Source organism: Heterodontus francisci, chromosome 1, assembly GCF_036365525.1.
Source record: "Heterodontus francisci isolate sHetFra1 chromosome 1, sHetFra1.hap1, whole genome shotgun sequence".
In the NCBI taxonomy this organism is placed as follows: Eukaryota; Metazoa; Chordata; class Chondrichthyes; order Heterodontiformes; family Heterodontidae; genus Heterodontus; species Heterodontus francisci.
In genome coordinates this window covers 47,467,094-47,485,620 of record NC_090371.1, presented here as the reverse complement: position 1 = coordinate 47,485,620, position 18,527 = coordinate 47,467,094, and the positions used below count along the sequence as shown (strand labels likewise).

Genomic DNA, 18,527 nt, shown 5'->3' with positions numbered 1-18,527 from the left:
ATTGTTTGAGTGGATCCTTGACATTTCTTATTTTAAACAGACTTATTTTTATTTGTCTACATGTATGATCCTCCATCAGCTTTTCACTACACCATGCCCCATGTTTACCCATTTTTTTTTCTAATTTTATGCACAGCACATGCTCTGAAATTTGGGGACTGAGTACACCTGGTACAGTAGATCAGTGGGATACAACAGGCCTTTACAGCTTTCCTGAGCAAACCAGGTGAATATACAGTCACTAAAAGCTCTGTTCTTCCACACAGTGGGATGTTGGGATTAATTTGAGTGTGTTGGGCATTTGAGAATTGTCAATGTTTGAATTCGCTCTTGGCGTATTTAGTTGCCTTTTTGTTGATTTAAAAAAAAAGGCAAATAAAAACTGGTGAAAATGCACAGGCGCATCAACATCTGAAAAGAGGGTCTACACCCACAATGTTAACCATCTTTTTTCGATGCAGATGTGTCTGATGTGTACTTCTAGTATGTTCTGTTCTAAATCGGACTTTATGACAAATCCTGTATAGTTTCTAAGCCAGTAATAAGGCATGTATTTGTTTTAAGGGGTAATTCCACTAGCTATTTCTACATAACTTTCTGCTAACTTCAGGTTAAATTTTCAAACAAAATATGATTACTCAGTTAATTCAATTTAACTAGTTGTCATTAATGGGAATGTAATTTGAAAAAATGTTAATCTAGAGTATAGCTATAATAATGGACATAGTCCATGTTTTAAAGATTATTGCATTTAAAAAAATCTTTTACTAACAGTGGGTAAGTCTGACAATACGTGAGGATTTCTTGTATTCTAATATGTACATAACTCTTCCTTGTGTACTTGAGATTTTGATTCAGTAATTATGCTGCAAGCTACAACTTTCCCATCGGTGCTATTTTCAGGATTTTGACTTCAAGAAAGCTTAGATTAACATTTGGTTTCTCTTGCTTAAATGTTGCATTCTACTGAAAATTCTGTAGAAGGTTTCAAAACAGCTTCAGCCTGTACAGCTGATAAAATTGCCAACTAAAGCAAGTAGTTGACCCACATATCTCATTTGTACCATTGCCTCTGAGCAAATAGGTAAATTACTGTATGTCGTCTTGGTCCTCAAGTACATCAGCGTTAACTTATCTGGAAATCATTGCAGTTTATGAAAAAGTATCTTCACAGAATTGTTACAGTGCAGAAGGAGGCCATTTGGCCCATCGTGTCTGCACTGGCTCTCTGGAAGAGCAATTCCCTCAGTCCCATTCCCCTGCGCATTCTTCCGTTTCATATAATTGTCTAATTCCCTTTTGAATGCTTCTATTGAAACTGCCTCCACCACTTTCTCAGGCAGTGCATTCCAGACCTTAACCACTTGTGTGAAAAAGTTTCTCCTCATGTCACTTTTGCTTCTCTTACCAAATACTTTAAATCTGTGTCCCTCCCATTCTTCAATCTGACGTAGGAAATTGTCTTTGTAGTTGAAGGTTCTCTTTGGCATTGGGCTGGTATTATGTTGCTGGGATGTCTGGACATTGTTGCAGTGAAGGGTTATTCCATTTTTATTCCATTCTTATTCTGCCAGTCACCCATGCTGAATTATTATTCATGACACTAGTGTAACCTCTTCATTTTCGCAAACATGGCCAAATCCTTGCTAGGGAACTAATTTATGGAGTCCTTAAATTTTTCTGTAGCTTTCTCTAGCTTATATCAAATACTACAGAGCAGAGGCAAGTATTTTTTCTTTTGTATTGCCCATGTCCAGCATTATTCTGTCCTGATGTGGAAGAGATGTATTCTTCAAAAGAATTAATTCTTGGACAGCTGTCCAGGTATTGATAGGGCAGAAAGGTTATTGAGGACCATAATTGGTTCAATTATTTGTAATGACTAACTTTCAACACTATAATTTCAAAGACTTGTATTGGATACTTCAGTTTTGGTTCTGGATTGTGTTTCTGGTGAAATGCAATGATGTTGCTGTCCTGTGCTGTTTTCAGTTGACTTTACAAACCTACCATGTCTGATTGACGTTTGGTTCGAGATTTGTTGCTGGGGCTTACACAAAAAAATTTAGTACTTTTTGTGCATGACCACGTTGGTTATTTAGTCATGCACACGTTAAATCCGAATGGAACACTTCAGTGGCCAGTTATGCTTACTGTTCAGACAGTTTACACTATCTAAATAAAATTTGAAACTAATAACATGGTGGGGGGAGGGGAACTATTGCCAATTATAGAAACCTAACAAAGGAATCGGAAAGGGCAGACTAAAGAAAATAAAGTTAACATTGCTGACATTATCCCCTTCCTGGCCAGTCATTTATGGCACAGAAGGAGGCCATTCAACCCATCGAGTCCATGCCAACTCTGCACGGAGCTATGCAGTCGGTCTCACTCCCTGACTTGATCTCCGTAGCCCTGCAAGTCTATTTCTCGCAGGTGGCCATCCAACTTCCTCTTGAAGTCATTGATCATCTCTGCTTCCACCACCCTTGTGGGCAGCGAATTCCAGGTCATTACCATCCGCTGCATTAAAAAAAAAAGTGCTTCCTCATATTCCCCCTGCATCTTTTGCCCAAAACTTTCAATCTCTGTCCCCTAGTCCTTGTACCATTTGTCAGAGTCGTACAGCATAGAAACAGGCCCTTCGGCCCACCGCGTCCATGCTGACCATAATGCCTGTCTATACTAATCCCACCTGCCTGCATTAATTCCATATCCCTCTATGCCTTGCTCATTCAAGTACCTGTCCAGATGCCTCTTAAATGTCGCTACTCTTCCTGCCTTCACCACCTCCTTTGGCAGCTCATTCCAGATACCCACTGTTCTTTGTGAAGAATTTACCCTTTTGATCCCCTTTAAAACCTCCTCCCTTTCACCTTAAATCTGTGCCCTCTAGTTTTAGTCACCCCTACCATGGGAAACAGACTCTGGCTATCTACCCTATCTATGCCTCTCATAATTTCATATACCTCTATCCTGTCCCCTCTCCGCCTCCTTTGCTCCAGGGAAAACAGACCCAGCCTGTCCAATCTCTCTTTATAACTCAAGCCCTCCAAACCAGGCAACATCCTTGTGAATCTTTTCTGCACCCTCTCCAGCTTAATTACATCTTTCCTATAGTGCGGCGACCAGAACTGCGCACAGTACTCCAAATGCGGCCTAACCAACATTATGTACAACTGTAACATGACGTCCCAACTCTTGTACTCAATGCCTCGGCCGATGAAGGCAAGCATGCCATATGCCACCTTCACCACCCTGTCTACCTGTATTGCCACTTTCAGGGAACTATGTACTTGTACCCCAAGGTGTCTCTGCTCAACAACACTCCCCAGGGCCCTGCCATTCACTGTATATGTCCTGCCCTGGTTTAACTTCCCAAAATGCATCACTTCACACTTGTCTGCATTAAATTCCATTTGCCAATCCCTTGCCCACTTTCCCAGTTGATATATATCCTGTTGTAGTTTTAGACACTGTCCACTTTTCCACCAATTTTGGTGTCATCTGCAAACTAACTAATCATGCCCCCTACATTCACATCCAAGTCATTACCATATATGACAAAAAACAGAGGGCCCAGCACCGATCCCTGCGGCACGCCACTAGTCACCGGCCTCCAATCTGAAAAACAACCCTCCACTACCACCCTCTTCCTCCTATCACCAAGCCAATTTTGTATCCAGTTGGCTAGCTCACCCTGGATCCCATGTGTTCGAACCATGCAGGACCTTGTCAAAGGTCTTGCTAAAGTCCATGTAGACAACGTCCACTGCCCTGCCCTAGTCAATCGTCTTGGCCACCTCAAAAAAAACTCAATGAAGTTCGTGAGACATGATTTCCCACGCATAAAGCCATGCTGACTATCCCTAATCAGACCTTGCCTTTCCAAATGCATATAAATCCTATCTCTCAGAATCCCTTCCAATAACTTTCCCACCACTGATGTAAGGCTCACTGGCCTGTAGTTCCCTGGCTTATCCCTGCTGCCCTTATATAAAGACATGACATTAGCTATCCTCCGGTCTTTCGGTACCTCATCCGTGGCTAACGGTGATACAAAAATCTCTGCCAGGGCCCCAGTAATCTCCTCCCTTGCTTTCCATAGCATCCTAGGATACACCTGGTCAGGCCCTGGGGCTTTATCCATCTTAATGTGCTTCAAAATCTCCAACACCTCCTTCGTAATGTTGATATTCTCCAGGATATCGTTGTTCCCTCCCTTGAACTCACTAGCTTCCATGACCTTCACAGTAAATACATTTAAGACCTCGCCCGTTTCCCGTGGCTCCACACATAGATTACCACACTGATCCTTAAGGGGACCTACTCTCTCCCTAGCTACCCTTTTACTCTTAATATACTTATTGAATCTTTTAGGATTCTCCTTTATCTTATCTGCCAGGGAAATTTCATGGCCTCTTTTCGCCCTCCTAATTTCCTTAAGTGTACACCTACATCCCTTATACACCTTGAGGGACTTGCTTGATCCCAGCTGCCTATACCTGACATATGCCTCCTTCTTTGTCCTGACCAGACCCTTAATATCCCTCGTCAACCAAGGTTCCCTAAACTTGCCAGCCTTGCCCTTCCATCTAACAGGAACATGCCGGCCCTGAACTCTTCCTATCTCACTTTTAAAAGCCTCCCACTTGCCAGACGTCCCTTTACCTGTAAACCGCCTCTCCCAATCAACTTGAGAGTTCCTGTCTGATACCATCGAAATTAGCCTTCCTCCAATTTAGGACTTCAACCTGAGAACCAGTCCTATCCTTTTCCATAACTATCTTGAAGCTAATAGAGTTATGGTCACTGGTCCCAAAGTGCTCCTCCACTGACGCAACCACCTGCCCAGCCTCATCTCCTAAGAGGCGGTCGAGTGTAGCCCCTTCTCTAATAGGACAAAAGACTAAGATACTAGACTGGAAAAGTGGAAATGAGGGTGGAACTGAAGAAGGTAAACAGGGAGACAATCTTGAAAAACAGTGGGAAAGCTTTAAAAGAATAATCAATTGAGTTTGAGAAATATATGCCACTGAAAGCCAAAAACAAGTAAGCTAGTTATGGGGTGAGAACCTAAAGGAAAATTTAATCTGAATAAAAAGACTTACAAGAAATAGTTAGATACTAAAGGAGAGGATGACAAAAGTGAATGCGAAGAGCGTCAGAGAAGTTCAATAAATTATCAGGCAGAAAGAGAAATTATGGAATATAATTGTACTGTAGACATATTAACTTGCAAAATTAAAGTAGAAATAGGATCATTAATAGATGAGCAATATAAACTCACAGGTAATGACAGAAGTGGCAGAAGTATTGAATAATTATCTCAATTTGTACTGAAGAAACTAACAAAATTGACACCACTATTGAATGAGCTAAAGAAAACATTAGTTTGTCGGGATAGAAAGGGAAAATATAAATCTAGAAAAACTAAGAGGATGAAACCTCAGGCCCCCAGTTGTTTCCACCTATATTCCATAGATGAGGGGATAGTGCCAGTGGACTGGTGGACAGCTAATGTTCCTATGTATGAAAAAGAGAGACGGAACAAAACCTGGGAGCTATAGACCAGTAAGCTTACCAGTGATAAAGATACTGTTGAGCCCTAAATTTTCAGATGTGCATGGCTGTAGATAGGATCTGGAGATACAAAAATGTCTGTGCTTCTACTTGAACCCAGAGGCTGTCCGCCTGCAGGTGGGCTAGTCTGTTTTCCTTGGGTGCCATTTGTTTTGTATTCCTTTTTGTTTACCTTGATCTGCTGGATAGTTCAACAGATATATGTGGACAGCTTGAAAATTATTGTCCCTTCAAAACATCGTGCATGACAGCAAACAGAACCTTTTGCCTCACAGAAGGGACTTTCTCTCTGGGGTAGATAATCTGAACTTGTAAAGCATTTGTTAGATTGTCCAACTGGATAGTTGAAAGAGTCTGCAGTTTCACAGTTGTCAATACCATCTGCATGGACCATTGGAATGAAGCTGGTTGTGGCTTTTTAAAAAAAAATGGTTTTATGGGATGTGGCAAGGCCAGCATTTGTTGCCCATCCCTAATTGCCGTTAAGGTGGTGCTGAGCTACCTTCATGAATTGCTGCAGTCCATCTAGTGCATGTACAGTTCTGTTGGGGAGGGAGTCCAGTATTTTGATCCAGCAACAGTGAAGGAATGGAGATATTTCCAAGTCGGGATGGTCTGTGGCTTGGAGGGGAACTTGCAGGTGGTGGTGGTGTTCCCACATGTCTGCTGCCCTTGTCCTTCGAGGTGGAAGAGGTCACAGGTTTGGTGAGTTGCTGCAGTGCATTGTGCATTTTTTATTTGCTTGTGGGATGTGGGCGTCGCTGGCTCGGCCATCATTTATCGCCCAATCCCTAATCGCCCTTGAATTGGATGGCTTGCTAGGGCATTTGAGTCAACCACAATACTGTGGGTCTGGAGTCAGATGTAGGCCAGACCAGGTAAGGACGTCAGATTTCCTTCCCTAAGGGACATTAGTGAACCAGATGGGTTTTTACAACAATTGGCAATGTTTTCATGGTCACCATTAGACTAGTTTTTCATTCCAGATTTATCAATTGAATTCAAATTTCACTATCTGCCATGGTGGGATTCGAACCCATGTCCCCAGAGCATTAGCCTGGACTCAGGATAACTAGTCCAGTGACATTACCACTACACCACCACCTCCCTGTATATGGTGCACACTGCTGCCATTGTGTGTCGGTGGTAGAGGGGGTGAATGTTGAAGGTGGTGGATGGGGTGCCGATCAAGTGGGCTGCTTTGTCCTGGATGGCATTGAGCTTCCTGAGTTTTGTTGGAACTGCACTCATCCAGGCAAGTGGGAGAGTATTCCATCACACTCCTGACTTGTAGATGGTGGGCAGGCTTTGGGGAGTTAAGAGGCAGGCTGCTTTCTGCAGAATCCCCAGCCTTTGACCTGCTCTTGTAGCCACAACTTCAATTCCACAAGCTCCAGTTCAATTTCTGGTCAATGGTAACCCCCAGGATGATAGTGGGGTTTCAGCGAGGATTCAGCGTCAAGGGAAGATGGTTAGATTCTCTCGTGTTGGAGATCATCATTGCCTGGAACAAATGTTACTTGCCACTTATCAGCCCAAGCCTGAATGTTGTCCAGGTCTTGCCGCATATGGACACTGACTGCTTCAGTATCTGAGAAGTTGCGAATGGTACTGAACATCATACCATCATCAGCGAACATCCCACTTCTGATCTGATGGTGGAGGGAAGGTCATTGAAGCAGCTGAATATGGCTGGGCCTAGGACACTATGCTGAAGAACTCCTGCAGCAATGTCCTGGGACTGAGATGATTGACTTCCAACCACCACAACCATCTTCCTTTGTGCTCGGCATGACTCCAGCCAGTGTAGAGTTTTCTGCCTGATTTACACTGACTTCAATTTGGCTGGGGCTTCTTGGTGCTACATTTGGTTAAATGCTGCCTTGCTGTCAAGGGGATTCACTCATCTTGCCTCGAGTTCAGCTCTTTTGTCCATGTTTGCACCGAGGCTGTAATGAGGTGATGAGCCAAGTGGCGCTGGTGGAATCCAAACTGAGCATCGGTGAGCAGGTTGTTGCTGTTTAAGTGCTGCTTGATAGTACTGTCGACAACACCTTCCATCACTTTGATGATGGAGAGTAGATTGATGGGGTGGTAATTGGCCGGGTTGGATTTGTCATCTGTCTTGTGGGCAGCTTTCCACATTATCGGATTAATGTCAGTGTTGTAGCTGTACTGGAACAACTTGGCAAAGGGCGTGTAATACCAATGGAAAAAGTTTGTGCAATGGGGTTCTTCCAAGTTTGTTATAATTTTATCTCATGATGTCTTAATAGTCTGGATTGTCTCCAGAATTTCTTCTATATTAGTTTAACCTAGTTCTATTCAGTAACACAAAAGCAAAATACTGCAGCTGCTGGAAATCTAAAATAAAAATGTTGGGTATACTCAGCAGACCTGAAACATTAACTCTCTGTCTCCATAGGTGCTACCAGACCTGAGTATTTCCAGCATTTTCTCTTTTTATTTCGAGCTTTATTCAGTTTCTGTAATGGCAATTTGTCTTTAATAATTCACTTTGACTTGGTTCATTAGAGTGCCCCATTTGATGCAGACAAATGGGAAATTATGCAGAAATTAGGCTCTCGCTGATTCCTAAATAAGACCTTTAATTTATATGACAAATCCATATACTTACTGACAGGACCATTTTCCTAGGTTTCTTGCACAGAAAGTGACTCGTGAGCAGGAAAGGAACAGTTCGTTCTGCCAGGGCTGACCAGGAGAGAAGTTGTCAGTTTAGTCAGTGGGCAAGAAGTTGTAAGCTCAGCAACCAAGTTGGAATGGAGTAAGTTTGAACTAACTAGTTTTGTTAAATAAATTCAGGCCCCTCTCATAATACTGCTTCCAACAGTTATTTTGGAATGGAATCTTTTTTTTTCTTAGTGTGCTTTTTTTAAAAAAAACAGAACACATTCCCTAATGTTGCTGTGCCTGGTCGTTTGTGAGGACAGCGTGGAACAGGCTGCTCGAACAGGTTGAGGTGAAGAGGGAGGATGTGCTGGAAATTTTGAATGATATGAGGACAGATAAGTCCCCGGGGCCAGACGGGGTATACCCAAGGATATTACGGGAAGCGAGGGAAGAGATTGCTGCGCCTTTGGCGATGATCTTTGCGTCCTCACTGTCCACTGGAGTAGTACCGGATGATTGGAGGGTGGCAAATGTTCCCTTGTTCAAGAAAGGGAATAGGGATAACCTTGGGAATTATAGACCAGTCAGTCTTACGTCGGTAGGCAAATTATTGGAGAGAATTCTGAGAGACAGGATTTATGATTATTTGGAAAAGCATAGTTTGATTAGAGACAGTCAGCATGGCTTTGTAAGGGGCAGGTCATGCCTCACGAGCCTTATTGAATTCTTTGAAGATGTGACAAAACACGTTGATGAAGGAAGAGCAGTGGATGTGGTGTATATGGATTTTAGCAAGGCGTTTGATAAGGTTCCCCATGATAGGCTCATTCAGAAAGTAAGGAGGCATGGGATACAGGGAAAGTTGGCTGTCTGGATACAAAATTGACTGGCCCATAGAAGTCAGAGGATGGTAGTAGATGGTAAGTATTCAGCATGGAGCTCGGTGACCAGTGGTGTTCCACAAGGATCTGTTCTGGGACCTCTGCTCTTTGTGATTTTTATAAATGACTTGGATGAGGAAGTGGAAGGCTGGGTTAGCAAGTTTGCTGATAACAAGGTTGCTGGAGTTGTGGATAGTGTGGAAGGCTGTTGTAGGTTGCAACGGGACATTGACAGGATGCAGAGCTGGGCTGAGAAGTGGCAGATGGAGTTCAACCTGGAAAAGTGTGAAGTGATTCATTTTGGAAGGTCGAATTTGAATGCAGAATACAGGCTTAAAGACAGGATTCTTGGTAGTGTGGAGGAACAGAGGGATCTTGGGGTCCATGTCCATAGATCGCTCAAAGTTGCCACCCAAGTTAATAGGGTTGTGAAGAAGGCGTATGGTGTGTTGGCTTTCATTAACAGGGGGATTGAGTTTAAGAGCCGCGAGGTTATGCTGCAGCTCTATAAGGCCCTGGTTCGACCACACTTGGAATATTGTGTTCAGTTCTGGTCGCCTCATTATAGGAAGGATGTGGAAGCTTTAGAGAGGGTGCAGAGGAGATTTACCAGGATGCTGCCTGGACTGGAGGGCATGTCCTACGAAGAAAGATTGAGGGAGCTGGGGCTTTTCTCATTGGAGCGAAGAAGGATGAGAGGTGACTTGATAGAGGGGTACAAGATGATGAGAGGCATAGATAGAGTGGATAGCCAGAGACTTTTTCCCAGGGTGGAAAGGGCTATCACCTGGGGGCATAATTTTAAGGTGATTGGAGGAAGGTTTCGGGGAGATGTCAGAGGTAGATTCTTTACACAGAGAGTGGTGGGTGCGTGGAATGCGCTGCCAGCGGTGGTAGTAGAAGCAGATACATTAGGGACATTTAAGTGACTCTTGGATAGGTACATGGATGATAGTAGAATGAAGGGTAGGTAGTTAGTTTGATCTTAGAGTAGGTTAAAGGTTCAGCACAACATCGTGGGCCGAAGGGCCTGTACTGTGCTGTTCTATGTAACTTGAATTTCTGTGTCCATTTTCTTGGGAGTTTTGCTGCTGCTCTGAACCTGACCCTGCTCTTGGTCCCTCTCTCCTAACTCCCTCCCTGTCACCAAGTTAGGTCACCTTTCATTTGTTCCATCTTGTGCATTCTGCTCTCCCAATCCCTTCCCCAATTTATCACTGCTTTCCTGTTCTCCTCTTGCAGTCCAAGGCTTAAATTCACCTTTGATAATCCCAAAGCAGCCCTTTGTGAGCTTCTCCCCGCCCCACCCCACCTACCTTTGACATTCCCCAAAGAGCCCTTCAAGGCACTGCCTCCTTTATAACCAGCAACCCCAACTGCCCCATCCTCCTCACGCCAAACTTTCCACTCAACATGGCTGCTGGGGACTAATCCCACCAACCTCATTCCCATCTCTCTCACCCAAAGTTTCCTTGGACTCTGCCGATGGATCAGTGATCAGTGCCACACTCTACATTTTCTTCCGGAATGTCATTTCACTTGCAAACATGTCCTTGCTGTCCACGACCTCATTGCGGATGATTACATTAACATCACGGCTTTGATGGAAACTTGGCTCACATGTCTTGTCCCTTACCAAAGCCTCCCCACCTGGGTGTACTTTGCACTACCTATCCTGCTAAACCACGTCAGTGGCAGTATGGCCCTTATCAAATCAGACCCTGGTCTCTCCCCATACTCCGCTGTTACTTTCTACCTTTTGAGTACCTCACATTGTCCCTGCCCTATCCCTGACCCTATTTCTAGTTTCTTTCTTAGCGTCCCTCATTCCCTAGCCCACCTCCTGCTCTTTTGCCATTTACAATAAACTGCTCACCAATTATCTTATCACTGTATTTTGTTCGTTAGAAAATGTGAACATTCTGATTATTGATAATTGAGACATGAGTGAGAGACCCTAATAGGGGACAAACAGCCACAGATGGATTTCAAGCAAGCGATCCAAATACACTATTTAATATTTGCAGATACCTCTTAAAGCTACAAAGATGTTCTGCCAGCCATGAGGTGCCAAACCTCCCTCCCCTCCTCGCTGCTTCTGCCAGCCATGAGGTGCCAAACCTCCCTCCCCCCTCCTCGCTGTCAGGCCTTTGCTCTTCCCTCACTGCTGATGGACACCAGGAATCCAACATTAAGTCAAAACTACCAAATCTCTAGTTCCTTACTCCACAGTTGTATCAAAACAAAAGATTCTCCCTATTTGCTGCCAAAATAAGTCCCATATAATAGACTTGTTAGCAAAGTTGAAGCCCATGGGATTAAAGGGACAGTGGCAGCATGGATACAAAATTATCCAAGGGGCAAAATGCAGAGAGCAGTGGTGAATGGATGTTTTTCAGATTGGAGGAAGTATACAATTGTGTCCCCCAGTGGTTGGTGTTGGGACCTCTGCTCTTTTTGATGTGTATTAATGACTTGGACTTGGGTATACAGGGCATAATTTCAAACTTTGCAGATGACAGGAGACTCTGAATTGTAAAATGGTGAGGAGCACAGCAACAAACTTCAGGAAGACATAGAGACTGGTGGCACAAAAGCAAAATATTGCAGATGCTGGAAATCTGAAATAAAAACAAACTGGTGAAATGGGCACACAAATGATAGATTAAATTTAACAGAGAATTGTGAAATCTTGCATTTTGGTGGGAAGAATGAGAAGAGGCAATATAAATACAGTTTCGATGGAATGCGTCTTGGGTTGCTGAGGGAAGCTTGGGTGTAGATAGCAAAAGCCCTGAGTACAAGCTTTCAATCATCTTTGGATCGGGGAATCATTGAATCATAGAAGGTTTAAGGCACAGAAAGAGGCCACTTGACCCATCGTGTCTGTCGGCCAAAAAATTATCCACTTACTTTAATCCCACCTTCCAGCATTTGGTCCGTAGCCCTGCAGATGACGGCACTTGGTGTGCGTATCTGGACTCCTTTTGAATGAGTTGAGGGTCTTTGCCTCAACTACCCTTTCAGGTAGTGGGTTCCAGACCCCCACCATCCTCTGGGTGAATAAGTTTTTTCTTATCGCCCCTCTAATTTTTCTACTAATCTTTAAATCTATGCCCCCTCATCACTGACCTCTCTGCTAAGGTGAATAGACCCTTCACCTGCACTGTATCCAGACCCCTCAAAATTTTGTACATTTCAATCAGATCTCCCCTCAGCCTTCTCTGTTCCAAGGAGAACAACCCCATCCTATCCAATCTTTCCTCATAGCTGCATTTTTCCAGTCCTGGCAACATTCACATAAATCTCCTCTGGACCCTCTCTAGTGCAGCTACATCCTTTCTGTAATGAGGTGACCAGAACTGCACAGAGTACTCAGGTTGTGGCCTCATCAATGAGTTATAAGGTTCCAGCATAACCTCCCTGCTCGTCTTCTATAACTCGGCTGATAAAGGAAAGGATTCCACATGCGGCCTTAATCACCTTATCGACCTGTCCTGCTACCTCAAGGGATCTGTGAACATTCACTCCAAGGTCCCTCACTTCCTCTATACTTAGTATTTTTGCATTATTCTTGTATTCCTTTGCCTTGTTTGACCTCCCCAAATGCCTCATTTCACTTCTCCAGGTTGAATTCCATTTGCCACTTTTCTGCCCATTTGACCAGACCATCAATATCTTCCTGCAGCCTACAGCTATTCTCAAGAACCAAGAAAATTACAGCACAGGAACAGGCCCTTCGGCCCTGCAAGCCTGCGCCGGTCCAGATCCTCTATCTAAACCTGTCGCCTATTTTCTAAGGGTCTGTATCTCTTTGCTTCCTGCCCATTCATGTATCTGTCGAGATACATCTTAAAAGACGCTATCGTGCCCGCGTCTACCACTTCCGCTGGCAACGCGTTTCAGGCACCCACCACCCTCTGCGTAAAGAACTTTCCACGCATATCCCCCCTAAACTTTTCCCCTCTCAAATTGAACTCGTGACCCCTAGTAATTGAATCCCCCACTCTGGGGAAAAAGCTTCTTGCTATCCACCCTGTCTATACCTCTCATGATTTTGTACACCTCAATCAGGTCTCCCCTCAACCTCCGTCTTTGTAATGAAAATAATCCTAATCTACTCAACCTCTCTTCATAGCTAGCGCCCTCCATACCAGGCAACATCCTGGTGAACCTCCTCTGCACCCTCTCCAAAGCATCTACATCCTTTTGGTAATGTGGCGACCAGAACTGCACGCAGTATTCCAAATGTGGCCGAACCAAAGTCTTATACAACTGTAACATAACCTGCCAACTCTTGTACTCAATACCCCGTCCGATGAAGGATAGCATGCCGTATGCCTTCTTGACCACTCTATTGACCTGCGTTGCCACCTTCAGGGAACAATGGACCTGAACACCCAAATCTCTCTGTACATCAATTTTCCCCAGGACTTTTCCATTTATTGTATAGTTCACTCTTGAATTGGATCTTCCAAAATGCATCACCTCGCATTTGCCCGGATTGAACTCCATCTGCCATTTCTCTGCCCAACTCTCCAATCTGTCTATGTTCTGCTGTATTCTCTGACAGTCCCCTTCACTATCTGCTACTCCACCAATCTTAGTGTCGTCTGCAAACTTGCTAATCAGACCACCTATACTTTCCTCCAAATCATTTCTGTATATCACAAACAACAGTGGTCCCAGCACGGATCCCTGTGGAACACCACTGGTCACACGTCTCCATTTTGAGAAACTCCCTTCCACTGCTACTCTCTGTCTCCTGTTGCCCAGCCAGTTCTTTATCCATCTAGCTAGTACACCCTGGACCCCATGCGACTTCACTTTCTCCATCAACCTACCACGGGGAACCTTATCAAATGCCTTACTGAAGTCCATGTATATGACATCTACAGCCCTTCCCTCATCAAACAACTTTGTCACTTCCTCAAAGAATTCTATTAAGTTGGTAAGACATGACCTTCCCTGCACAAAACCATGTTGCCTATCACTGATAAGCCCATTTTCTTCCAAATGGGAATAGATCCTATCCCTCAGTATCTTCTCCAGCAGCTTCCCTACCACTGACGTCAGGCTCACCGGTCTATAATTACCTGGATTATCCCTGCTACCCTTCTTAAACAAGGGGACAACATTAGCAATTCTCCAGTCCTCCGGGACCTCACCCGTGTTTAAGGATGCTGCAAAGATATCTGTTAAGGCCCCAGCTATTTCCTCTCTCGCTTCCCTCAGTAACCTGGGATAGATCCTATCCGGACCTGGGGACTTGTCCACCTTAATGCGTTTTAGAATACCCAACACTTCCTCCCTCCTTATGCCGACTTGACCTAGAGTAATCAAACATCTATCCCTAACCTCAACATCCGTCATGTCCCTCTCCTCGGTAAATACCGATGCAAAGTACTCGTTTAGAATCTCACCCATTTTCTCTGACTCCACGCATAACTTTCCTCCTTTGTCCTTGAGTGGGCCAATCCTTTCTCTAGTTACCCTCTTGCTCCTTATATATGAATAAAAGGCTTTGGGATTTTCCTTAACCCTGTTTGCTAAAGATATTTCATGACCCCTTTTAGCCCTCTTAATTCCTCGTTTCAGATTGGTCCTACATTCCCGATATTCTTCCAAAGCTTCGTCTTTCTTCAGCCGCCTTGACCTTATGTATGCTTCCTTTTTCCTCTTAGTTAGTCTCACAATTTCACCTGTCATCCATGGTTCCCTAATCTTGCCATTTCTATCCCTCATGTTCACAGGAACATGTCTCTCCTGCACGCTAATCAACCTCTGTTTAAAAGCCTCCCACATATCAAATGTGGATTTATCTTCAAACAGCTGCTCCCAATCTACATTCCCCAGCTCCTGCCGAATTTTGGTATAGTTGGCCTTCCCCCAATTTAGCACTCTTCCTTTAGGACCACTCTCTTTGTCCATGAGTATTCTAAAACTTATGGAATTGTGATCACTATTCCCAAAGTAGTCCCCTACTGAAACTTCAACCACCTGGCCAGGCTCATTCCCCAACACCAGGTCCCAGTATGGCCCCTTCCCGAGTTGGACTATGTACATACTGCTCTAGAAAACCCTCCTGGATGCTCCTTACAAATTCTGCTCCATCTAGACCTCTAACACTAAGTGAATCCCAGTCAATGTTGGGAAAATTAAAATCTCCTATCACCACCACCCTGTTGCTCCTACATCTTTCCATAATCTGTTTACATATTTGTACCTCTATCTCATGCTCACTGTTGGGAGGCCTGTAGTGCAGCCCCAACATTGTTACCACACCCTTCCTATTTCTGAGTTCTGCCCATATTGCCTCACTGCTTGAGTCCTCCATAGTGCCATCCTTCAGCACAGCTGTGATATCCTCTTTGACCAGTAATGCAACTCCCCCACCCCTTTTACCTCCCTCTCTATCCCGCCTGAAGCATCGATATCCTGGGATATTTAGTTGCCAATCGTGCCCTTCCCTCAACCAAGTCTCAGTAATAGTAATAACATCATACTCCCAGGTACTAATCCAAGCCCTAAGTTCATCTGCCTTACCCACTACACTTCTTGCATTAAAACAAATATACCTCAGACCACCAGACCCTTTGCGTTCATCATCTGCTCCCTGCCTACTCTTCCCCTTAGTCACGCTGACTTCATTATCTAGTTCCTTACAGGCTTTAGTTACTACATCCTTACTGTCCATTGACCTCCATTTGGTTCCCATCCCCCTGCCACATTAGTTTAATCCCTCCCCAACAGCGTTAGCAAAAGCACCCCCAAGGACATTGGTTCCAGTCAGGCCCAGGTGTAGACCGTCCAATTTGTAATAGTCCCACCTCCCCGAGAACCGGTCCCAATGTCCCAAAAATCTGAACCCCTCCCTCCTGCACCATCTCTCAAGTCACGCATTCATCCTGACTATTCTTTCATTTCTACTCTGACTAGCACGTGGCACTGGTAGCAATCCTGAGATTACTACCTCTGAGGTCCTACTTTTTAACTTGGCTCCTAACTCCCAAAATTCTGCTTGTAGGACCTCATCCCGTTTTTTACCTGTATCATTGGTGCCTATGTGCACAACGACAACTGGCTGTTCACCCTCCCCCTTCAGAATGTTCTGCAGCAGATCTGAGACATCCCTGACCCGTGCACCTGGGAGGCAACATACCATTCGGGAGTCTCGTTTTCGACCACAGAACCGCCTATCTACTCTCCTTACAATCGAATCCCCTATGACTATAGCCCTTCCACTCTTTTACCCGCCCTTCTGAACAGCAGAGCCAGCCACGGTGCCATGAACCTGGCTACTGCTGCCTTCCCCTGGTGAGCCATCTCCCTCAACAGTATCCAAAACGGAATACCTGTTTTGGAGGGAGATGACCGCAGGGGACACCTGCGCTGCCTTCCTGCTCTTTCTCTGCCTTTTGGTCACCCATTTCCTTTCTCCCTCAGCAATCCTAATCTGCGGTGAGACCAATTCGCTAAACGTGCTATCCACGATCTCCTCAGCATCGCGGATGCTCCAAAGTGAGTCCATCCGCTGCTCCAGAGCCGTCATGCGGTCTAACAAAAGCTGCAGCTGGACACACTTCCAGCACGTGAAGGAGTCAGGGGCATCAGCCGTGTCCCTGAGCTCCCACATTGAGCAAGAGGAGCATAACACGGGTCTGAGATCTCCTGCCATTTTTAATCTTAAGCTTAACTTAGTCTTAACTTAGATAAATGAAAAAGGAACGAAAAGTTTTTATCAATCACACGAAAAAAAAAAATAGAAAAAGCCTTACCTTATCTGCACACCACCAAGTCCTTTTTTTTGATTAGAGGAGGAGGGCGGGTGGGAGACACTACAGGTGTAGTGTCTCGGGTTCAGCCGCTGCCCAAATACTTAGGACTTACTTACCCAGCTGCTACCTCGCTCTCCGTCGCCGCTGCAAAAAGAAACTGCCGAAACAAAAATGTAAGTTTATATAAGTTGTAAACTCACTTACCCAGCTGCCACCTCGCTCTCCCTGTCGCCGCTACATGGCCAATCTTTGTGTCGTCCGCAAACGTCCTGATCCTGCCGCTTACATTTACATCCAAAACGTTAATGTATACCACAAAATGCGGGGGACCCAGTACTGAACCCCGTGGAATGCCACTGGAAACAGCCCTCCAGTCGTGAAAACAGCCATCAACAATTACCCTTTGTTTCCTGCCACTGTGCCAATTTTGTATCCATCTTGCTGCATTTCCCTGGATCCCGTGGGATTTATTTTGTTTTAAACCAGTCTGCCATGTGGGACCTTGTCAAAAGCTTTGCTAAAATCCATGTAGACCACATCAACTGCACTCCCCTCATCTATCTTCCTTGTTACTTCAAAAAAATTGATCAAGTTGGTCAACAAAGATCTTGCCTTAACAAATCCATGCTGACTATCCTTGATTAACCTGTACCTTTCAGTGTCAGTTTTTCCTGTGTCCCAATACATTCCAATAATTTGCCCATCACTGAGGTTAGACTGACTGGCCTGTAATGATTTTCGGTCTATCCTTTGCTCCCCTTTTAAACAGAGGTACAATGTTAGCAATTCTCCAATCCTCCGGCACCCCACCTGTATCCAGTTAGGACTGGAAAATGATGGTCAGACCTTCTGCTATTTCCTCTCTTGCTTTTTTTAAGCAGCCTGGGATACATTTCTTCTGGCCCTGGTTCAAAGATGCTAATCCCATTAATACTTCCTCTCTCCTTATGTTCATCACATCCAATACTTCACACTCTTCCTCCTTAACTACAATATCTGCATTGTCCCCCTCTTCTGTGAAGACAGACGCAAAGTATTCATTAAGAACACCATTAAGAATACAAATATCCTCTGTCCCTACACATAGGTGACCTTCGAGATCTTTTATGGGCCCGACTCTGTCCTTCGTTATCCTCTTACTCTTAATGTATTGATAAAACATCTTTGGGTTCAGCTTGATGTTGCTTGCCAATATTAAACATAGAAAATAGGAGCTGGAGTAAGCCATTCAGCCCTTTGGGCCTGCTCCGCCATTCAAAAAAGATCATGGCTGATCATCTAATTCTGTACCCTGTTCCTGCTTTTTTCCCCATATCCCTTGATCCCTCTGGCATTAAGAAATCTATCTATTTTCTCGAATATATTTAATAATTTGGCCTCCACTGCCTTCTGCGGTAGAGAATTCCACAGGTTCACCACCCTCTGAGTGAAGAAATTTCTCATCTCTGTTCGAAATGGCATACCCCATATCCTGAGACTTTGACCCCGGTTCAGGACTCCCCAGCCATCGGGAACATCCTCCCTGCAACTAGCTTGTCTAGTCCTGTTAGAATTTCATAAGTTTCTATGAGATCCCCTCTCATTCTTCTAAATGAACTTAGGCCTAGTCGACCCAATCACTCCTTGTATGTCAATCCTGTCATTTTAAGGG

The 18,527-nt window shown here is 44.5% G+C and overlaps 1 protein-coding gene across 2 annotated transcripts in view; it reads left to right on the top strand.

The window, feature by feature from the left end:
- Positions 1 to 18,527, top strand: part of smad2 (SMAD family member 2) — a 202,023-nt gene that overhangs the window by 127,154 nt on the left and 56,342 nt on the right. Inside the window, exon 2 of one of the 2 annotated variants that reach the window (XM_068030242.1) lies at positions 137 to 226. The exons of the other annotated variant lie outside the window; for it this stretch is intronic. Coding sequence (XP_067886343.1) covers positions 137 to 226 — 90 coding nt within the window. The remainder of the gene's footprint in view (positions 1 to 136; positions 227 to 18,527) is intronic. 2 annotated transcript variants of the gene reach the window in all.